Source organism: Pongo pygmaeus, chromosome 13, assembly GCF_028885625.2.
Source record: "Pongo pygmaeus isolate AG05252 chromosome 13, NHGRI_mPonPyg2-v2.0_pri, whole genome shotgun sequence".
Taxonomy (NCBI): domain Eukaryota; kingdom Metazoa; phylum Chordata; class Mammalia; order Primates; family Hominidae; genus Pongo; species Pongo pygmaeus.
The window spans coordinates 18,583,502-18,602,982 of NC_072386.2; the positions used below are offsets into that span (position 1 = coordinate 18,583,502).

At 38.5% G+C, this 19,481-nt stretch overlaps 1 protein-coding gene across 3 annotated transcripts in view; it reads left to right on the top strand.

Moving 5' to 3' along the window:
• The window catches only part of ANKRD18A (ankyrin repeat domain 18A), a 62,220-nt gene that overhangs the window by 23,951 nt on the left and 18,788 nt on the right, over nucleotides 1–19,481 (top strand). For all 3 annotated transcript variants that reach the window (XM_054500232.2, XM_063650147.1, XM_063650146.1), the window contains exons 8-10: nucleotides 471–1,388; nucleotides 2,964–3,113; nucleotides 8,326–8,438. In XM_054500232.2, the coding sequence (XP_054356207.1) occupies nucleotides 471–1,388; nucleotides 2,964–3,113; nucleotides 8,326–8,438 (1,181 nt within the window). The remainder of the gene's footprint in view (nucleotides 1–470; nucleotides 1,389–2,963; nucleotides 3,114–8,325; nucleotides 8,439–19,481) is intronic.

Genomic DNA, 19,481 nt, shown 5'->3' on the forward strand with positions numbered 1-19,481 from the left:
TATGATCAGGGAAACAGAACTTTTAAAACTTTGAGAGATTTTATCTGTCCGAATAGATGTGGAGGTAAAGCTCTTACTATAGGGTGGTGTCTGGGTTAGATATCAGAGTATGAATGCAATTTCCTTTTTCCAAGATTTTAATTTAGTCAAATTTTTTAAGAACTTTATGCTTTGAGTTTGCTGTAATTCAGAGAAAGGCTTTTCCAATTCTGATATTCTTAAAAATTCTCTAGAGTGTATGTGTGTGTGTGTGTATTTTATGGATTCATTGACTTCAAATACATTTTTGAACTTTTTGAAATGTATGTTCTCTAAGGTTCAAGGTTTTGCTTCAACTTTTTCTCCAGTTGGATATCCACTTACAGCAACTTTTAACTGCATGAATGTACAGGTTGTTCTTTCACTTCAGAAATAACCATCATATGTTATTTTATTGAGTGCTAACTATCAATTTGTTTTGTTTTATTTAGGATTCTCAAAGTTATGGAAAAAAGGATGCAATGTATGGAAATTATATGTTGAAGAGAGACATTGCCATGCTCAAACAGGAATTATACGCAATAAAAAATGACAGTCTCAAAAAGGAAGAGAAATATATTCAGGAAATTAAAAGTATTACAGAAATAAATGCTAACTTTGAAAAGAGTACAAGACTCAATGAAGAAATGATAACAAAAAAAATGGCCCAGTATTCACAACAGCTTAATGATCTGAAAGCTGAGAATGCAAGGCTGAATTCAAAATTGGAGAAGGAAAAACACAAGAAAGAAAGACTAGAAGCTGAAGTTGAATCCCTCCATTCTAGCCTGGCCACTGCTATTAATAATTACAATGAAATTTTGGAAAGAAAAAACCTAGAACTAGTTTTATGGAAAGCAGATGATGTTTCTAGACATGAAAAAATGGGTTCTAATATTTCTCAACTAACAGATAAGAATGAGTTTCTTACTGAACAGCTCCATAAAGCTCGGGTGAAGTTCAATACCTTAAAAGGTAAGCTCCGTGAGACAAGAGATGGTCTCAGGGAAAAGACATTGGCTTTAGAAAGTGTACAGGTGGACCTAAAGCAAGCGCAGCATCAAATAAAGGAAATGAAGCAGATGCATCCAAATGAGGAAGCTAAAGAGAGTCAATCCATTGGAAAGCAGAACTCTTTAGAGGAGAGAATAAGTCAACAAGAACTTGAAAATCCCTTGCTTGAACGACAACTAGAGGCTGCTCATAAGGAAGGCAATAACAAAGAGATAGTCACTAATATCCAAGGAGACTGTCTTGAGAATGGAAAGGAAGCTCTTCTTCCAGAAGAAAAAAATAAGGAATTAATGAATGAATATAATTACTTAAAAGAAAAACTGTTTCAGTATGAAAAAGAAGAAGCTGAAGGAAAAGTAAGTATGAAGAAACCTATAACCTTCTGGAAAGAAAATTTAGACGTTTCATTCTGGCTATATGTTGAACCTAGTTCAATATAAAAATAAATAGATGAAAATGTGTTTACCATTCTGTATAATTCCATTTACGTGAATCATCCAGGAAATACATGTATAGGGACAGAAAGAAGATGAATGTTTGTGTAGGCCTGGGGCTGGAAGTGGGTCGTGACTGCTAATGGGCATTAGGGATTGTCCTGGAGTGATGAAAATGTTCTAAAGTTGGATTGTAGAGATGGTTGCACGACACAGTAAATTTACTAAAAATCTTTGAACTGTTTGTTGAAACATAAACTCTATAAATCATATTTCAACAAAGCTGTTTTAATAAAAATCATATTTCAACAAAGCTGTTTTAGTAAACCAAAAAAGTGTTTACTGTATCAGCTTGGAAACATACTTTGTTTCCAGGAGGTAAAAGGTAGAGCTGACAGATGCTTTCCTTTGAGTAAAGACGTTATGTCACCTATGAAATTTTAGTAGATGCAGAGCAGTGTTGATAAGGTATGTAGTCTTATACTACTGAAATAATAAATGTAACGTCTTTATGTTGCCGCATTTTAAGACCATAATGAAGTGGGTAAGTGGAAATGCTTGTACCTGAAATGTGTATTTTGAAATTAAGATTGAATTAAGTGAGCCGCTTTGACACTTAATTCTAGATTTTCCAGATGAACTGAAGTGTGTTGCTGTGTCTTGTGATGCTTTTCCTTCAGTGGCTTTCTCTTTTATGTATTTTAGTTGGTATAACTTTGTTTTGATTCATACCAATGTGACTTAAGTCTGAAAATATGTCAGTCTCACATTATGTATTTTTCTGACCACTTAGTATTTTAAAGACTTCTACTTGTTATAAAATCACAATTTGGAATAAATGTGGCAAATTTTAGCAAAAAATATTTGATGTAGTGTTCCCACTGGTAGGTATTTATAATTTACTGTGAATATTTTTATGAATAATTAGCTCATAATTTACATTTTAAGTCTCAATGACTACTATTTGGATAGAATTCTTTCCAGTACAAAGATACTTGTAGCTGTCTGTGATTTATGAGTTTGACATTGACTCCCCATTTTCACCCTAATGAGGGGTGGCAGAGTTCACGGAGAGTGGGATTGAAGTGAGTACGGGACAGAGTTGTAGGTGCTGAGGTCAGGGAGGGAGGTAGAGGCCTTGTTACCTAGGGCCTTGAAGGCCGTTGGAATTTTACTTTTATTCTGAGATAGGAATCTGTTGGAAGGATTTCAACAGCGACTGAATATGTGAGGAACTCAGGTTGAGTTGAGGGTCTAAGATGAATGAATAGCGGGCTGAATCCATCTGTCATGTAGGAGAATACCGATTTGGCAGGAAGATAGCACCTTCTGTGTCCCTCACTGAATTCAGTAATAAAGAAGAAAGTGTACATATGAGGAAAAGAAAGTGAATCTGTGTGTGTGCTAATAATTTTCAAAGGATGTATGCTAGAGTTAAATATTATTAACAATTTAATAAGTCACTTTATAAAATTGGTAACAAAAATATTTTGTCAGGTGATTGTGAGACAACTTCAAGAAGAACTGGCCAATCACCTTAAAAAATTTTCTATGGCAGAGTCTCCACTGGAAGGTACATCACATTGTCATATTAATTTGGATGAGACATGGGCTTCAAAGAAGAAATTATTTCAAGTAGAATGTCAAGTATGTATGGAATTTAACATGTAGACAGTTAATCTGTAGCTGGTTGAATAATATAAAGTGTTTTAGGATACTAATTTCAGTGGACAGCTTGATTTTGTATTTTCATTATAATTGATCATTACCATTTTATTATCTTTATAATGTACGTACTTCTTCAACTCTGGCTCTTGTTCTGCCATTTTGAAAAATAGTTGCATATGTTTTCTCTTATAATATCTACTCTTTGGAAACTTGAGAATGATACATCATTCCTCACACAAAGTTGACTTTTTTCCTGTTAAACAGTATTTTTAGATAATTTCCTTATTGCCTTGGCGAGGCAAACCAGATTAAGTCAGAAGAGAATGTTTAATGGAATATTCCAGAAAGTTGTCTTATTTCTTCACTTTTGTGAATGGACGCAGAAGCTGTGCCTATACATTTCATGGATTCTAGGTTAACTTGTACCGAAAGGCCGTCATACTGTTCTTTGAACTGCACACATTTTAGGTTAATTTACAAACTACTTGAAAAGTTAGGCATTGCCTTCATCTTCCTTTCATTTAAAATATACTGTAATGGCATAGAAATATTCAGATCTGATAGTGTATGTACATCCAACATAGAGAGCTCAGAAAATTGTCTTCATCCTACCATGGGATTTTAAAAACAGTTTCACTGAGAGAGAATTCACATGTCAGACAGTTCAACCATTTAAAATGTACGACTTAGTGTCTGTTAGTACATTCACAGCGTTGTGTTAGTACATTCACAGCGTTGTGTTGTCATCAGCACATTCAATGCTAGAACATTTTCACCACTCTGAAAAGCAACCCTACATCTCTTAGCCATGACTGCAACCCCACTCGATGTCTCTCCACCTACCCCAGTTGTAGGCAACCACCATCCACTTTTGTCTCCATAGATTTGCATGGTCTGCATATTTTATATACATCAAGTCATACAATATGAAGTCCTTTCTGACTGACTCTTTCACTTAGCAGAATGTTTTCAGAATTTTATCCATGTTGTAGCACATATCAGTAGTTTATTCCTTCTTATTGTCAAATAATAGTCTATTTCATGGCTACACCAGTTTTCCATTCATTCATCAGCTGATGGACCTTTAGGTTGTTTCCACTTTTTGGCTATTATGAAAACAGCTGTTGCAAACATTCATTTACGGGTTATCCTATGGACATATGTTTTTATTTCCCTGCCATTGGACTCTATCCTCAGAGTTAACTGGGCAGATGTCAGCACCAGTTTTACCCATGCGGTCCTTCCTGCCTTCTCAGTTCCTGCTCATCTAGCCTCATTCATTCAGACCTGGCAGGCAATTTCCTCTTCATGAAGCTTTCTCTGACTGTTCTGACTCTCACTGACCTTATGTCTCAGCACTTGTTGCCCAGTCTGCAGAACAACTTAGCCCTTAATTTGACATGGCTTTTAATTTTTGATGGAAGATAATTTTGTCTTAACATAAATTTGCTTAAAGGGAAAATAATATGTGACATGAATGTCACCTGTCCTTGTATAAATTGAAAATATTTTAGCTTGGCAGCTTTCAGCATAGAACAAAATATACCATACCAATTATTTCTTCTTTGAGACATTAATACAGTAAATCTTTTATTCTAAGTGTATTTTTAGCAATTAAATATGAAATTAAAACCAATTAGTCTAATAGAGGAGAATTGTTCAATCAAATGCTCATGTTTTTCTCAGTATGAAAAAAGAATCTAAATTTGCCTTCCTTCACTCTGCAGCCAAAACTGTATTTCTGGATGGTTGCCAGTTTGTCAGCTGAACAGTTCTGGCTGCAGCTTGTCTGATGAAGGAAAGCACAACTCCTTAATCCTAGCGCTCAGCAGAGTACTCGTGAAGCCAGTGCCACAGCAACAGCTGCTGGGGGGAATTGATTCAGAAGACTGATTTAGCAGTAGATTCCAGGGTTTTCAGCTCCGTGGCTCAGCCTGTCTCTGCTGGTCATGTCGGTTATGTACTACTCAGTCCAGGAGGTGCTGTTTACATTGTAGTACATACGTGACTGTTGCCCACTGAGTCAGACAGAGAGAAGAGTAAGCTATAAATTATACACTCCCCATTTGCTGCCACTTTCAGTGGTGTGAAGATTGATTCAGTGCATCTATAGGAGACCACTTCCATTGAAATGCCACTCACCTAACACATACAATGGTCAAGAGATAAAAAACGGCAAAAATTATCATGCTAGTAGCAAATATTGTCTGTAGCTCACTATGTACATGTACTCTTCTAAGTGCTTCTAAGCAAATCTTATCTGTAGCTCACCATGCACCACGTACTCTTCTAAGTGCTTCATGTCAGTCCCTGGTTTAATCTTCCCAACATCCCAGTGAAATAGATGGTATTATTCTCTCCATTTCATAGATAAAGAACCAGAGACACAGAAAATTAATTTGCTCAAGGTCACACAGCTAGTATCTGGTAGATCTGGGATGCAGACCCAGCCCTTCTGGCTTCTGTGTAGAACTGCCTCTCAAACCATTCCATGGAACACCTGGTTGGTGAGGTGGCTCATGCCAGTAATTCTAGCACTTGGGGAAGCTGAGGCAAGAACAGTGCTTGAGCCCAGGAATTTGAGACCAGCCAGAACAATATAAGTGAGATCCTGACTCTACGAAAAAAAAAAAAAAATTAAACAGCGGAGGCATGGTGGTGCATGCGTGTAATCCCAGCTACATTGGAGGCTGTGGTAGGAGGGTCGCTTTAGCTCGGAATATCAAGGCTGCAGTGAGCAGTAGTCAAGCCACTGCACTCCAGCCTGGGTAACAGAGCGAGACTCTGTCTCATAAATAAAACGTTTTGTATAGATTCCCATAGAATTGAGTTAGACATCAGGCATAGAATTATTAGCCACTTTGATGTCTGCCTTGGGAGTAAAACATATAATAAGGGGCAGCTTTAAACCATCTCAATCAATAGCCTCTAACTTCTCCAGAAGGTTCTTGTTTCATGAATTCCTAAGCAGGAGACTACCTGGATTAAGACATTTGGTGGACACCATTCTGAGATGAAGAATCTCAATTAGGAAGAAGGGAGATCTCTACTTGACTGGAGCTTCCCAATGACATAGTTGAGTGTCCCCCAAAAGAAACTTTAGAATAAGATGTTCATCATGCCATATCTCTATGGAAAAGGAAATTCTTTAAAAGAAAACAAAGGCAAACAATTGATAATCTGTTTCTCATGGGAAAGTTTTCATTATAAAAGAAAAAAGGGCTGGGCGCCATGGCTCACATCTGTAATCCCAACACTTTGGGAGGCTGAGGTGGGGATTACCTGAGGTCAGAAGTGCAAGAAGAGCCTGGCCAACATGGTGAAACACTGTCTCTACTAAAAATACAAAAATTAGCTGGTGGTGTGCAACTGTAGCCCCACCTACTTGGGAGACTGAGGCAGGAGAATCACTTGAACCCAAGAGGTGGAAGTTGCAGTGAGCTGACGTGGCACCACTGCACTCTAGCCTGGATGACACAGTGTGACTCCATCTAAAAAAAAAAAAAAAAAAAATTGACAAAATATACTGGTCCAAAAAAGAAGAAAGAGAGAGAGAGAGGAGAGAGAGAGAGAGAAGGAGAAAGAAAGAAAGAAAAAAAGAAAGGAATAAAGAAAGAAAGAAAAAGAAAGGACAAATTATACTGGTGAATATCCTAAGGGTAAGACAGCCCCCCTTCAAGATTAGAAAATAACACTGTACTCAAAGTAACATGTATAAGAATCAACATAAAATAGATAAGATTCACTATCTACAAAAGTAATCTGCTCCAGGTAGCAATGTATAAGTGTGTGGTTGAGAATATTGTCTATAATATGTGTACTAGAGGGAAGAGGCCTCAGTAAAAAGGTCAGAGCCGGAAATTTATATTAGGGAATCCGGGTTACCGTTTTGAGATTTTAGGAGTTCTGAGAGAATTTAAAAAGAGTAGCAGCCGGGCATGGTGGCTCACGCCTGTAATTCCAGCAGTTTGGGAGGCCGAGGAGGGCAGATCATGTGGTAAGGAGTTCAATACCAGCGTGGCCAACATTGTGAAACACCATCTCTACTAAAAATACAAACAATTAGCTGGGCGAGGTGGTGGGCACCTGTAATCCCAGCTATTTGGGAGGCTGAGACAGGATAATTGCTTGAACCCAGAAGGCGGAGGTTGCAGTGAGTGGAGATCACGCTGTTGCAGAATCAGGAGGACCAGAGAGAGACCTTGGAGTGTATACAGGAGGATATCCTTATCGAGTGTACTCAGACCCAGCTGACTCAACATCTGACAAACTGGGCCCAGAACAAAGACAGCACTTGACTTTTATACACACTTCAAAAATGGGGTGGGCTAGCTTGAAGCAGGCTTACAGTTACAGCGGTGTGAAAGCACGGATACAGAGGCAGAACAATTAATTAAATTGTGACAGATTCATAACTTAGGATTACACATGACCTTTGCCAAGCAACCCAGATGTCTGTTATCTAGGTTTTGCTCTAAAGAGCCTTGCACTGGTTTATCTCAAGTTTCAATATAAAAACACAATAAGTGATGAAAAATAGATCTCTGGATGAGACCCTGTGTCATAGAGTCCAATGGAAGGGGAGAAACAGGATAATAGAAAAGCCACAAAAAGTAGACAAAAGTTATTATTTGTTTATTATAGAAAAAAATAAACTTTGTTTAAAGAGAAATGGTTAAGAGACAGAGAAAAACTGAAACCTACAGGTGAATACTTACAGAGAATGACAGTGTTTAGCTCAGCCTGAAGATAGATGAGGATCAAAAATGTAATGGGAACTAGATAAGAGTTTTCTAAAAATCATCTTAGTAAGATGTAATTTAACTTGGAATATCTTAAACTATTAATGACAATGTTTCTAGAGCATCTTTAAAAACTAAAATGTAAATATAACTACTTTTAATTTATCTTACTAACCTTAGTACTTTATGTGTAAAAACTCTCATTTTTAACAAACATTTTTGACAGTTTAAATTTCAGAAAAGATAATGATGAAAGTGTGAATCTTTTTTAGCTGTTTTAAGAAAATGACTGGTTTTGAAATCTGTCATTATTGGCATCAGGTTTGTAAAATGCACTTTATACAACTGCCTAAATACATATTATTCATCAACTTATGAGAAATAATATTTTTAAGATAGAAGAGGGTCTCTAGATTTTACAAAAATAATTTTAAACACTTTTTTTCAAGTCTGAAGAAAAACGTGAAGAATTCAGAAAACTTTTTGAGTTAATATCATCACTGGACTATAATGTGGATCAAATAAGAAAGGAAAATCATGAATTAGAACAAGAGGCAACTGGGTATGGTTTTCGTATTGTAGAACATTGTAACCATTTAGTAATTGATTTAACTCTAACTTTACTTGACTAAAACCTTGATACAAATTCATTTTATGTCTTCATTTTCATAATTAAATGAATTCTATTTTAAAATGTATTTCAGAAACAACACAACTTTATAGGCATGTGAGCGGGAGTCTATGACCCTTGGACTTTTTTGTTGGAATTATTAAAAAAATCAAATTTCAGCGTAAAAACACAATAAGTGATGAAAAATAGATCTCTGGATGAGACCGTGTGTCATAGAGTCCAATGGAAAGGGAGAAACGGGGTGGGAGTCAGCTGAGCTGCTGGGACGAGGTTGGGATGAAAAAATTTATATTAAAAATATGTGAAAAAAGAAACTTACAACACAATCTGAAATTTTTTTGAATGCCAAAACATTACACTTATTTTTATTTATTTATTTATTTATTTATTTATCTTTTGAGACAGAGTCTGGCTCTGTCACCCAGGCTGGAGTGCAATGATGCGATCTCGGCTCACTGCCACCTCTGCCTCCTGGGTTCAAGTGATTCTCTTGCCTCAGCCTCCTGAGTAGCTGTGATTACAGGTGTGCACCACCCTGCCTGGCTAATTTTTGTATTTTTCGTAGAGATGGGATTTCACTATGTTGGTCAGGCTGGTCTCGAACTCCTGACCTCATGATCCACCTGCCTCGGCCTCCCAAAGTTGGCATAAGCCACTGCGCTTAGCAACATATTCTTTTTTTTTTCTTTTAATTTGAGCTTTTATTTGATTTTTGATTTTTTATTTTTTATTATTATTATTATACTTTAGGTTTTATGGTACATGTGTGCAATGTGCAGGTAAGTTACATATGTATACCTGTGCCATGCTGGTGTGCTGCACCCACTAACTCGTCATCTAGCATTAGGTGTATCTCCCAATGCTATCCCTCCCCCCTCCCCCCACCCCACAACAGTCCCCAGAGTGTGATGTTCCCCTTCCTGTGTCCATGTGTTCTCATTGTTCAATTCCCACCTATGAGTGAGAATATGCGATGTTTGGTTTTTTGTTCTTGCGATAGTTTACTGAGAATGATGATTTCCAATTTCATCCATGTCCCTACAAAGGACATGAACTCATCATTTTTTATGGCTGCATAGTATTCCATGGTGTATATGTGCCACATTTTCTTAATCCAGTCTATCATTGTTGGACATTTGGGTTGGTTCCAAGTCTTTGCTATTGTGAATAATGCCGCAATAAACATACGTGTGCATGTGTCTTTATAGCAGCATGATTTATGGTCCTTTGGGTATATACCCAGTAATGGGATGGCTGGGTCGAATGGAATTTCTAGTTCTAGATCCCTGAGGAATCACCACACTGACTTCCACAAGGGTTGAACTAGTTTACAGTCCCACCAACAGTGTAAAAGTGTTCCTATTTCTCCACATCCTCTCCAGCACCTGTTGTTTCCTGACTTTTTAATGATTGCCATTCTAACTGGTGTGAGATGGTATCTTGTTGTGGTTTTGATTTGCATTTCTCTGATGGCCAGTGATGGTGAGCATTTTCTCATGTGTTTTTTGGCTGCATAAGTGTCTTCTTTTGAGAAGTGTCTGTTCATGTCCTTCGCCCACTTTTTGATGGGGTTGTTTGTTTTTTTCTCGTAAATTTGTTGGAGTTCATTGTAGATTCCGGATATTAGCCCTTTGTCAGATGAGTAGGTTGCGAAAATTTTCTCCCATTTTGTAGGTTGCCTGTTCACTCTGATGGTAGTTTCTTTTGCTGTGCAGAAGCTCTTTAGTTTAATTAGATCCCATTTGTCAATTTTGGCTTTTGTGGCCGTTGCTTTTGGTGTTTTAGACATGAAGTCCTTGCCCATGCCTATGTCCGGAATGGTAATGCCTAGGTTTTCTTCTAGGGTTTTTATGGTTTTAGGTCTAACATTTAAGTCTTTAATCCATCTTGAATTGATTTTTGTATAACGTGTAAGGAAGGGATCCAGTTTCAGCTTTCTACATATCGCTAGCCAGTTTTCCCAGCACCATTTATTAAATAGGGAATGCTTTCCCCATTGCTTGTTTTTCTCAGGTTTGTCAAAGATCAGATAGTTGTAGATATGTGGCATTATTTCTGAGGGCTCTGTTCTGTTCCATTGATCTATATCTCTGTTTTGGTACCAGTACCATGCTGTTTTGGTTACTGTAGCCTTGTAGTATAGTTTGAAGTCAGGTAGTGTGATGACTCCAGCTTTGTTCTTTTGGCTTAGGATTGACTTGGCGATGCAGGCTCTTTTTTGGTTCCATATGAACTTTAAAGTAGTTTTTTCCAATTCCGTGAAGAAAGTCATTGGTAGCTTGATGGGGATGGCATTGAATCTGTAAATTACCTTGGGAAGGATGGCCATTTTCACGATATTGATTCTTCCTACCCATGAGCATGGAATGTTCTTCCATTTGTTTGTATCCTCTTTTATTTCCTTGAGCAGTGGTTTGTAGTGCTCCTTGAAGAGGTCCTTCACATCCCTTGTAAGTTGGATTCCTAGGTATTTTATTCTCTTTGAAGCAATTGTGAATGGGAGTTCACTCATGATTTGGCTCTCTATTTGTCTGTTATTGATGTATAAGAATGCTTGTGATTTTTGTACATTGATTTTGTATCCTGAGACTTTGCTGAAGTTGTTTACCAGCTTAAGGAGATTTTGGGCTGAGACGATGGGGTTTTCTAGATATACAATCACGTCATCTGCAAACAGGGACAATTTGACTTCCTCTTTTCCTAATTGAATACCCTTGATTTCCTTCTGCTGCCTAATTGCCCTGGCCAGAACTTCCAACACTATGTTGAATAGAAGTGGTGAGAGAGGGCATCCCTGTCTTGTGCCAGTTTTCAAAGGGAATGCTTCCAGTTTTTGCCCATTCAGTATGATATTGGCTGTGGGTTTGTCATAGATAGCTCTTATTATTTTGAGATACGTCCCATCAATACCTAATTTATTGAGAGTTTTTAACATGAAGGGTTGTTGAATTTTGTCAAAGGCCTTTTCTGCATCTATTGAGATAATCATGTGGTTTTTGTCTTTGGTTCTGTTTATATGCTGGATTACATGTATTGATTTGCATATATTGAACCAGCCTTGCATCCCAGGGATGAAGCCCACTTGATCATGGTGGATAAGCTTTTTGATGTGCTGCTGGATTCTGTTTGCCAGTATTTTATTGAGGATTTTTGCATCAATGTTCATCAAGGATATTGGTCTAAAATTCTCTTTTTTTGTTGTGTCTCTGCCAGGCTTTGGTATCAGGATGATGCTGGCCTCATAAAATGAGTTAGGGAGGATTCGCTCTTTTTCTATTGATTGGAATAGTTTCAGAAGGAATGGTACCAGTTCCTCCTTGTACTTCTGGTAGAATTCGGCTGTGAACCCATCTGGTCCTGGACTTTTTTTGGTTGGTAAGCTATTGATTGTTGCCACAATTTCAGCTCCTGCTATTGGTCTATTCAGAGATTCAACTTCTTCCTGGTTTAGTCTTGGGAGGGTGTATGTGTTGAGGAATTTATCCATTTCTTCTAGATTTTCTAGTTTATTTGCGTAGAGGTGTTTATAGTATTCTCTGATGGTAGTTTGTATTTCTGTGGGATCAGTGGTGATATCCCCTTTATCATTTTTTATTGCATCTATTTGATTCTTCTCTCTTTTTTTCTTTATTAATCTTGCTAGCAGTCTATCAATTTTGTTGATCCTTTCCAAAAACCAGCTCCTGGATTCATTAATTTTTTGAAGGGTTTTTTGTCTCTCTATTTCCTTCAGTTCTGCTCTGATTTTAGTTATTTCTTGCCTTCTGCTAGCTTTTGAATGTGTTTGCTCTTGCTTTTCTAGTTCTTTTAATTGTGATGTTAGGATGTCAATTTTGGATCTTTCCTGCTTTCTCTTGTGGGCATTTAGTGCTATAAATTTCCCTCTACACACTGCTTTGAATGCATCCCAGAGATTCTGGTATGTTGTGTCTTGGTTCTCGTGGGTTTCAAAGAACATCTTTATTTCTGCCTTCATTTTGTTATGTACCCAGTAGTCATTCAGGAGCAGGTTGTTCAGTTTCCATGTAGTTGAGTGGTTTTGAGTGAGATTCTTAATCCTGAGTTCTAGCTTGATTGCACTGTGATCTGAGAGATAGTTTGTTATAATTTCTGTTCTTTTACATTTGTTGAGGAAAGCTTTACTTCCAAGTATGTGGTCAATTTTGGAATAGGTGTGGTGTGGTGCTGAAAAAAATGTATATTCTGTTGATTTGGGGTGGAGAGTTCTGTAGATTTCTATTAGGTCCGCTTGGTGCAGAGCTGAGTTCAATTCCTGGGTATCCTTGTTGACTTTCTGTCTCGTTGATCTGTCTAATGTTGACAGTGGGGTGTTAAAGTCTCCCATTATTTTTTTTTTTTTTTTTTTTTTTTCTGTCTCTATAAACATTTTTTTTTTTTTTTTTTTTTCTTTTTTTTTTTTCTTTTATTATTATTTATTATTATTAAACTTTAGGTTTTATGGTACATGTGCACAATGTGCAGGTAAGTTACATATGTATACATGTGCCATGCTGGTGCGCTGCACCCACCAACTCGTCATCTAGCATTAGGTATATCTCCCAGTGCTATCCCTCCCCCCTCCCCCCACCCCACAACAGTCCCCGAAGTGTGATGTTCCCCTTCCTGTGTCCATGTGTTCTCATTGTTCAATTCCCACCTATGAGTGAGAATATGCGGTGTTTGGTTTTTTGTTCTTGCGATAGTTTACTGAGAATGATGATTTCCAATTTCATCCATGTCCCTACAAAGGACGTGAACTCATCATTTTTTATGGCTGCATAGTATTCCATGGTGTATATGTGCCACATTTTCTTAATCCAGTCTATCATTGTTGGACATTTGGGTTGGTTCCAAGTCTTTGCTATTGTGAATAATGCCGCAATAAACATACGTGTGCATGTGTCTTTATAGCAGCATGATTCATAGTCCTTTGGGTATATACCCAGTAATGGGATGGCTGGGTCGAATGGAATTTCTAGTTCTAGATCCCTGAGGAATCGCCACACTGACTTCCACAAGGGTTGAATTAGTTTACAGTCCCACCAACAGTGTAAAAGTGTTCCTATTTCTCCACATCCTCTCCAGCACCTGTTGTTTCCTGACTTTTTAATGATTGCCATTCTAACTGGTGTGAGATGGTATCTCATTGTGGTTTTGATTTGCATTTCTCTGATGGCCAGTGATGGTGAGCATTTTTTCATGTGTTTTTTGGCTGCATAAATGTCTTCTTTTGAGAAGTGTCTGTTCATGTCCTTCGCCCACTTTTTGATGGGGTTGTTTGTTTTTTTCTTGTAAATTTGTTGGAGTTCATTGTAGATTCTGGATATTAGCCCTTTGTCAGATGAGTAGGTTGCGAAAATTTTCTCCCATTTTGTAGGTTGCCTGTTCACTCTGATGGTAGTTTCTTTTGCTGTGCAGAAGCTCTTTAGTTTAATTAGATCCCATTTGTCAATTTTGGCTTTTGTTGCCATTGCTTTTGGTGTTTTAGACATGAAGTCCTTGCCCATGCCTATGTCCTGAATGGTAATGCCTAGGTTTTCTTCTAGGGTTTTTATGGTTTTAGGTCTAACATTTAAGTCTTTAATCCATCTTGAATTGATTTTTGTATAAGGTGTAAGGAAGGGATCCAGTTTCAGCTTTCTACATATGGCTAGCCAGTTTTCCCAGCACCATTTATTAAATAGGGAATCCTTTCCCCATTTCTTGTTTTTGTCAGGTTTGTCAAAGATCAAATACTTGTAGATATGTGGCATTATTTCTGACGGCTCTGTTCTGTTCCATTGATCTATATCTCTGTTTTGGTACCAGTACCATGCTGTTTTGGTTACTGTAGCCTTGTAGTATAGTTTGAAGTCAGGTAGTGTGATGCCTCCAGCTTTGTTCTTTTGGCTTAGGATTGACTTGGTGATGCGGGCTCTTTTTTGGTTCCATATGAACTTTAAAGTAGTTTTTTCCAATTCTGTGAAGAAAGTCATTGGTAGCTTGATGGGGATGGCATTGAATCTGTAAATTACCTTGGGAAGGATGGCCATTTTCACGATATTGATTCTTCCTACCCATGAGCATGGAATGTTCTTCCATTTGTTTGTATCCTCTTTTATTTCCTTGAGCAGTGGTTTGTAGTTCTCCTTGAAGAGGTCTTTCACATCCCTTGTAAGTTGGATTCCTAGGTATTTTATTCTCTTTGAAGCAATTGTGAATGGGAGTTCACTGATGATTTGGCTCTCTGTTTGTCTGTTATTGGTGTATAAGAATGCTTGTGATTTTTGCACATTGATTTTGTATCCTGAGACTTTGCTGAAGTTGCTTATCAGCTTAAGGAGATTTTGGGCTGAGACAATGGGGTTTTCTAGATATACTATCATGTCATCTGCAAACAGGGACAATTTGACTTCCTCTTTTCCTAATTGAATACCCTTTATTTCCTTCTCCTGCCTAATTGCCCTGGCCAGAACTTCCAACACTATGTTGAATAGAAGTGGTGAGAGAGGGCATCCCTGTCTTGTGCCAGTTTTCAAAGGGAATGCTTCCAGTTTTTGCCCATTCAGTATGATATTGGCTGTGGGTTTGTCATAAATAGCTCTTATTATTTTGAGATACGTCCCATCAATTCCTAATTTATTGAGAGTTTTTAGCATGAAGGGTTGTTGAATTTTGTCAAAGGCCTTTTCTGCATCTATTGAGATAATCATGTGGTTTTTGTCTTTGGTTCTGTTTATATGCTGGATTACATTTATTGATTTGCGTATATTGAACCAGCCTTGCATCCCAGGGATGAAGCCCACTTGATCATGGTGGATAAGCTTTTTGATGTGCTGCTGGATTCTGTTTGCCAGTATTTTATTGAGGATTTTTGCATCAATGTTCATCAAGGATATTGGTCTAAAATTCTCTTTTTTTGTTGTGTCTCTGCCAGGCTTTGGTATCAGGATGATGCTGGCCTCATAAAATGAGTTAGGGAGGATTCCCTCTTTTTCTATTGATTGGAATAGTTTCAGAAGGAATGGTACCAGCTCCTCCTTGTACCTCTGGTAGAATTCGGCTGTGAATCCATCTGGACCTGGACTTTTTTTGGTTGGTAAGCTATTGATTATTGCCACAATTTCAGCTCCTGTTATTGGTCTATTCAGAGATTCAACTTCTTCTTGGTTTAGTCTTGGGAGGGTGTATGTGTTGAGGAATTTATCCATTTCTTCTAGATTTTCTAGTTTATTTGCATAGAGGTGTTTGTAATATTCTCTGATGGTAGTTTGTATTTCTGTGGGATCGGTGGTGATATCCCCTTTATCATTTTTTATTGCATCTATTTGATTCTTCTCTCTTTTTTTCTTTATTAATCTTGCTAGCGGTCTATCAATTTTGTTGATCCTTTCAAAAAACCAGCTCCTGGATTCATTTATTTTTTGAAGGGTTTTTTGTGTCTCTATTTCCTTCAGTTCTGCTCTGATTTTAGTTATTTCTTCCCTTCTGCTAGCTTTTGAATGTGTTTGCTCTTGCTTTTCTAGTTCTTTTAATTGTGATGTTAGGGTGTCAATTTTGGATCTTTCCTGCTTTCTCTTGTGGGCATTTAGTGCTATAAATTTCCCTCTACACACTGCTTTGAATGCATCCCAGAGATTCTGGTATGTTGTGTCTTGGTTCTCGTTGGTTTCAAAGAACATCTTTATTTCTGCCTTCATTTCGTTATGTACCCAGTAGTCATTCAGGAGCAGGTTGTTCAGTTTCCACGTAGTTGAGCGGTTTTGAGTGAGATTCTTAATCCTGAGTTCTAGCTTGATTGCACTGTGATCTGAGAGACAGTTTGTTACAATTTCTGTTCTTTTACATTTATTGAGGAGAGCTTTACTTCCAAGTATATGGTCAATTTTGGAATAGGTGTGGTGTGGTGCTGAAAAAAATGTATATTCTGTTGATTTGGGGTGGAGAGTTCTGTAGATGTCTATTAGGTCCGCTTGGTGCAGAGCTGAGTTCAATTCCTGGGTATCCTTGTTGACTTTCTGTCTCGTTGATCTGTCTAATGTTGATAGTGGGGTGTTAAAGTCTCCCATTATTAATGTGTGGGAGTCTAAGTCTCTTTGTAGGTCACTCAGGACTTGCTTTATGAATCTGGGTGCTCCTGTATTGGGTGCATATATATTTAGGATAGTTAGCTCTTCTTGTTGAATTAATCCCTTTACCATTATGTAATGGCCTTCTTTGTCTCTTTTGATCTTTGTTGGTTTAAAGTCTGTTTTATCAGAGACTAGGATTGCAACCCCTGCCTTTTTTTGTTTTCCATTTGCTTGGTAGATCTTCCTCCATCCTTTTATTTTGAGCCTATGTGTGTCTCTGCACGTGAGATGGGTTTCCTGAATACAGCACACTGATGGGTCTTGAGTCTTTATCCAGTTTGCCAGTCTGTGTCTTTTAATTGGAGCATTTAGTCCATTTACATTTAAAGTTAATATTGTTATGTGTGAATTTGATCCTGTCATTATGATGTTAGCTGGTTATTTTGCTCATTAGTTGATGCAGTCTCTTCCTAGTCTCGATGGTCTTTACATTTTGGCATGATTTTGCAGTGGCTGGTACCGGTTGTGCCTTTCCATGTTTAGTGCTTCCTTCAGGAGCTCTTTTAGGGCAGGCCTGGTGGTGACAAAATCTCTCAGCATTTGCTTGTCTGTAAAGCATTTTATTTCTCCTTCACTTATGAAGCTTAGTTTGGCTGGATATGAAATTCTGGGTTGAAAATTCTTTTCTTTAAGAATGTTGAATATTGGCCCCCACTCTCTTCTGGCTTGTAGGGTTTCTGCCGAGAGATCCGCTGTTAGTCTGATTGGCTTCCCTTTGAGGGTAACCCGACCTTTCTCTCTGGCTGCCCTTAACATTTTTTCCTTCATTTCAACTTTGGTGAATCTGACAATTATGTGTCTTGGAGTTGCTCTTCTCGAGGAGTATCTTTGTGGCGTTCTCTGTATTTCCTGAATCTGAATGTTGGCCTGCCTTGCTAGATTGGGGAAGTTCTCCTGGATAATATCCTGCAGAGTGTTTTCCAACTTGGTTCCATTCTCCCTGTCACTTTCAGGTACACCAATCAGACGTAGATTTGGTCTTTTCACATAGTCCCACATTTCTTGGAGGCTTAGCTCATTTCTTTTTATTCTTTTTTCTCTAAACTTCCCTTCTCGCTTCATTTCATTCATTTCATCTTCCAGGGCTGATACCCTTTCTTCCATTTGATTGCATCGGCTCCTGAGGCTTCTGCATTCTTCACGTAGTTCTCGAGCCTTGGTTTTCAGCTCCATCAGCTCCTTTAAGCACTTCTCTGTATTGGTTATTCTAGTTATACATTCTTCTAAATTTTTTTCAAAGTTTTCAACTTCTTTGCCTTTGGTTTGAATATCCTCCCGTAGCTCGGAGTAATTTGATCGTCTGAAGCCTTCTTCTCTCAGCTCGTCAAAGTCATTCTCCGTCCAGCTTTGTTCCGTTGCTGGTGAGGAACTGCGTTCCTTTGGAGGAGGAGAGGTACTCTGCTTTTTAGAGTTTCCAGTTTTTCTGCTCTGTTTTTTCCCCATCTTTGTGGTTTTATCTACTTTTGGTCTTTGATGATGGTGCTGTACAGATGGATTTTTGGTGTGGATGTCCTTTCTGTTAGTTTTCCTTCTAACAGACAGGACCCTCAGCTGCAGGTCTGTTGGAATACCTGGCCAGCGTGTGAGGTGTCAGTCTGTCCCTGCTGGGGGGTGCCTCCCAGTTAGGCTGCTCGGGGGTCAGGGGTCAGGGACCCACTTGAGGAGGCAGTCTGCCCGTTCTCAGATCTCCAGCTGCGTGCTGGGAGAACCACTGCTCTCCTCAAAGCTGTCAGACAGGGACATTTAAGTCTGCAGAGGTTACTGCTGTCTTTTTGTTTGCCTGTGCCCTGCCCCCAGAGGTGGAGCCTACAGAGGCAGGCAGGCCTCCTTGAGCTGTGGTGGGCTCCACCCAGTTCAAGCTTCCAGGCTGCTTTGTTTACCTAAGCGAGCCTGGGCAATGGCGGGCGCCCCTCCCCCAGCCTCGCTGCTGACTTGCTGTTTGATCTCAGACTGCTGTGCTAGCAATGAGCGAGACTCCGTGGGCATAGGACCCTCTGAGCCAGGTGCGGGCTATAATCTCCTGGGGCACCGTTTCCTAAGCCCGTCAGAAAAGCACAGTATTCGGGTGGGAGTGGCCCGATTTTCCAGGTGCCGTCTGTCACCCCTGGAAAGGGAACTCCCTGACCCCTTGCGCTTCCCGAGTGAGGCAATGCCTCGCCCCTGCTTCGGCTGGCGCACGGTGCACTCACCCACTGACCTGCGCCCACTGTCTGGCACTCCCTAGTGAGATGAACATGGTACCTCAGATGGAAATGCAGAAATCACCCGTCTTCTGCGTTGCTCACTCTGGGAGCTGTAGACCGGAGCTGTTCCTATTTGGCCATCTTGGCTCCTCCCCTCGCAACGTATTCTTTAATGGTTTTGAAAACAATAATGACAACGCTTTGGACATGTAATGTCAAGTGCACTCTTCATTATCTAGTTTGAATTTTGATTTCTGAAGATATTTTTGCTGTATTTGGTCATCTTTTCTTCCTTTTGTAATATTCTTCTCTGCTGCATTCAAATGTTTTAAAGACCTATTTGTGTCCTTCTTTAACATCAAAATTTATCTTGATATATAGCTTGTATTTTATTTCTGTTTCTTTGTTTTTCTTTTAGATATAAAACATATCATGGAAATTTACTCATTTTACATGGGTACCTCCATTGTATACATGAAGTGTACATCTTATTAAACTTCTGTTTTACAGAAATAAATTTTATATATAAAAAAGTATAACCTAAAGAAAAAGAGTAAAATGAGCATTCATGTTTTGATCACAGATTTTAAAAAAAAAATGGAATGTGTCTTTGAAGCCCTGAACACAGCTGCTTTTCTATGTATTTACTGAGCACTTAATTTGGTTTTCTGATTCTAATC